This window comes from Lolium rigidum, unplaced genomic scaffold (assembly GCF_022539505.1).
Source record: "Lolium rigidum isolate FL_2022 unplaced genomic scaffold, APGP_CSIRO_Lrig_0.1 contig_36033_1, whole genome shotgun sequence".
NCBI classification, from domain to species: Eukaryota; Viridiplantae; Streptophyta; class Magnoliopsida; order Poales; family Poaceae; genus Lolium; species Lolium rigidum.
Window position 1 is genome coordinate 1 of NW_025900340.1, and position 4,248 is coordinate 4,248.

The 4,248-nt window shown below is 43.0% G+C and overlaps 1 protein-coding gene across 1 annotated transcript; it reads left to right on the top strand.

Annotated features, from left to right (window-relative positions):
- Positions 1-304: 304 nt before the first annotated feature.
- On the top strand, positions 305-3,551 carry LOC124681221 (protein FAR1-RELATED SEQUENCE 5-like). Its single transcript, XM_047216159.1, has 2 exons — positions 305-552; positions 1,084-3,551. The coding sequence occupies exons 1-2, from the start codon at positions 517-519 to the stop codon at positions 3,229-3,231; spliced, it is 2,184 nt and encodes a 727-aa protein (XP_047072115.1). The 5' UTR covers positions 305-516; the 3' UTR covers positions 3,232-3,551.
- The last annotated feature ends 697 nt before the right edge of the window (positions 3,552-4,248 follow it).

The window sequence follows — 4,248 nt, forward strand, 5'->3', positions numbered from 1 at the left end:
CGTCCATGAATGTGCCAGTGCTCCTTCATATTCAGGTCAACTGGTGACGATGTGTATTTGAGCAAAGTCTCCATTTATTCAACAACATATTCAAGAGCTCGAGCTAGGGCGGCTCAGAAGCTGCATCCTCAGTCTAGACTCTAGACTTACTCCGGTGGACGCCGGGTTTGGTCCACCCTAAACAAACAAAGCACTAAAGAGTCGATCCGGCCCACTAGAGCAATTGCGGCCCAAGCAGAGAGCTGCACAACAGAGTAGACCGCAAAAGGGAAAAAACAGACACACCGCACTGCGCACGCCTGCCGCGGCGCCTCTCCTGCTCCTCCACCTCAACGGCGGCAGCACTCGTCGACTCCCCGCATCCAAACCTAGCCTCCTCCTCACATCCTGTGCGCTAGCAGCCGTACGGGTTAAAGATCCAACTCCCCACCCCTCCTCTCCTCATGGAAATTTGGATCTAGACCCTCCTCTCTTCTTCTTCTTCTCCCCCGCGGCACGGTCCAGCGGCGGATATTCATGATGGATGGATATTTAATCCTTGACACTGATCAGGTATTCACAAGAAAATTGTTGCAAATTTTCCTATTTATGTGTGGGCAGGTTATGTGCTGATTGTTTTGCATGTCAATTTTCCCATCAAGACTTTATTCTTGCAACCAATTCTATAGAAGTATGGTTACTGGTAAATGTATCTCAATCTTATGCTTATGACAGAATTGAAGTGAGAATGAACTTTGTGAATTTGCCACTGGTTGTAATAATGACAGAAAGGTTCATAGAATTGAACAAGTCAGGAAAAGAAAACCCAGATAACTCCACAAAATAAACTAGGCAGTTATAGCAAAGATATGATTGCACAGTATAGCTTAGTGTAATATTCTTAGGTCAAGCTACAGCTTAGTCAAACCTCCTCCAGAGAGCCATTGGATCTCGATCTGACGGTCAAAAAACAAGAATATCAAATTCGGACACCAAAATAAAAATTATCTCGAGGTTAATAGGATGGCTAAGTTTGATCGAGTATTAAGCAAATCCGAAAATACTTTTTCCGAGAACTTAATATGATTTTTTATTTGCATTCAGGAACAATCAGTAAATGATGCATGGAGTGCAGAAGTACTACTGTCAGACGAATTGGGGATGCCCACAAACTCAGCGGACCTTTCACAGCAGCTTGCTGAAGAACAAAACCATTTACATGATATTCTGGGAATCAATGAAATGCCAATCAATGACGCAGGCGATGGAAGTGATTCAGACAGCAGCTCAGGGAGTGAGACAGATAAAGAACCAGGAAAATACTTCTATCCTGGTTCTAAGGAATTGGTTGACCCAAGACCACCACAAGTTGGAATGAGATTCCCAATCCTTGAAGATGCAAACAGATACTATAGTGCACATGCTCTCCTGACTGGTTTTGTGGCAATCAGGGGACCAAATTTCATGAGAAAGAAGTTTCACCTAGAATGCAACAGGAGCCGCAAATTAGCCCCATCTCAGGACCTCAAGAGGAAGCGGGAAATATATTCTGTAAATAAGACACCGTGTGAGGCAAAGGCAGTGGTGAAGCCTGTTAAGGGGCAATGGGAGTTCACTGCAATTCAGAGTGAGCACAACCATCCGTTATGTCCAAGCCCGTCGGCCACAAGATTCTTCTTGAGCTGTGAACACATGTCAACTGAAGAAATGTCGTTTTTAAGAGCTATGCAACAAAGTAGCATACATCCCAAGAAAGCTGTGAAGATTTTTAAGAGAATGAGGGGCACTTTGGGGAACTTACCATTCAAGAAAAAAGATGTGAATACCTCAGAGGGTGCAGATCAACAAAAGAGACCAAACTCAGATGTTGAAGCAGCAGTGAAGCACTTGAAGGAATTGGAGCGGAAAAACCCATGTATTTCCTTCACCATGCAAACAGATGAAGATAAAATAGTTACAAGTCTTCTCTGGACTGATGTGAGGTCGAGGATAGATTATGAGATCTTTGGAGATGTCTTATCGTTTGATACTACCTATAGCACAAATAGGCACAATATGCCTTTCGTTCCTATTATTGGAATGAATGAGCATGGGAGAACTCTTGTTTTTGGATGTGCCTTGTTACAAGATCAGACAGTTGAAACCTTCAAATGGATGTTCCAAACATTCTTGCATGTAATGGGAGGGAAAATGCCAAGAGCAATCATGACAGAGCAGGATGAAGCTATAACAAAAGCAATTGCAGATGTCATGCCACAAGTAAGCCACAGGTTTTGTAAGTTGAGTGTAATGAGGAAAGCACGGGAAAGTCTAGGAGCCTTTATAGCAGCAGGAGGCAACATAAATACAGAGTTGCATAGCTTGGTTAACAACTCTCTGACAGAAACAGAATTTGAGGAAGGATGGGGTGCGCTCATTGAGAGATACGGTGCAAGTGGAAACGAGCACCTACAACTCGTGTGGGAAACGAGAAAAAAGTGGGTTCCTGTTTATTTCAAAGCAGATTTCTATCCATTTATTGAAACAGCTAGACGAGGTGAGGGGACAAACTCACTATTCAAGGACTATGTGCTTCCGAAGGACAGAATAGAGAAATTTCTCGAAAAATATGAAGACATACAAGAGACTACAATAAAAACGGATGATGAAGATAGACTGCAATCCAGAACTGAACCTTCATGTTTCTCAATGCAGCCAATTGAAAAGCATGCAGCAGGTATTTACACAAGGCAAATATTTCTGAAAGTACAGAGAGAGCTACTCCATTCTACAGCATTCAACGTGCAGGAGATTCAAACGGGGGCAGTGTACAGACTGGACAAGGTATTCAACTACGAGAACCCAGAGTTTGATAGAAATTCCTTCGAGGTGTTAGTTGAACCTGGCACCAACGCAATGAAATGTGAATGCGGAAAGTTTACTAGGGATGGTATACCGTGCTGCCACATATTCAGAGTCTTCACACAGTTTGGGGTCAATGAAATACCAGAGCAATACATAGTGCCCAGGTGGACTGGCAAATTTAGAGAAGAGCAGATGAAACAGTCCAAGGAGAAGTGCTTGGACAGCCATGGCGTAGGCAAATCAGAAAATACGATGAGGTACGCAATGTTACTGAGTAAGGTGGCTGACATTGGCACAGAAATATGTGGCGATGGCTCCAAGTGCAATAAATTCAGGCTGGAATTTGATAAAATTCGAGGAAAATTGCCAACAGCGACAGGAGTAACTCGTGGAAATAATGGCAGTTAGGCAGTACTCGTGCACACAGGCTCTGGGAACATGCACTTAGCAGCTGCAGCAACAGCCAGGCAGCGGCGCGCCTGTGTGGTGGCCATCCAGTGCATCAACAAGAGTCGGTTGTCAAGTGTTGACGGACATCAGGAACCACGACGAATCCTTAGGGCCTTGGAGTTAGGATTTAGGAGAGTCAGTTAAATTATTGTCATTGCGCATGTCCAGGAGACTCATGCAAAATAGTTAGGGTTCAGGAGATCTAGGTTGTCAGCGCATGGTCTGTTCAGGAAAATGCTGACATGAGTATATTTATTTTAATTACAGTTTTAATGTTTCATGTGATTTCCGATCACATCTTAAAGAAGTTTGATGTTATGTAGATTCTGCTAACTATTTACTTACTGTCCCACGTCCCACCAGTTTCCTTTGGCGTGTTTTCCTTGTGGCTCGCAGCATCTTATGGTTGCTTAGAGCATCTGTCAACACCCGGATTTTTAAGTCCAGATGCCTGTTATGCCATACATCGTAATCCCAGGAATATTGTTGTTGCGAGACATAACAGTTGAATATCATAAGTCATCATTCATTACATATCATAGTCGTCTTACAAATAGATCACATGATCCAATATTACAATAATAGTTGAACTATTGTTTCAACACACATCACAAATACATAGCGGAAGCGTAGATAGAAGGGGACTCTATAGTCCACAGGCCAACGCTTGACGTCAGGAGTAGTCCTAGTTGTCGTAGACGTCCTGCTGTCCATCATCTTCATACTGCTGCTCCTCTTCATAGTCTGGCCATTTGAATAGCCAGGGATAAAGCCGTGAGTACTTTAAAGTACTCGCAAACTAATACTAATGTAAGTACTAACATTTCTGGTAAGGGGGTGCTAAGCTCTAGTTTCTTTTGCATAAAGCCAATTTTAGTTCACAGGTATTTGAAATAAAGACCTTTTATGTGCTAACTAACTCAAGTGGGAACATTAGTGTCATTCCCACAACTCTGTTGTGATTCAAGTCAAATT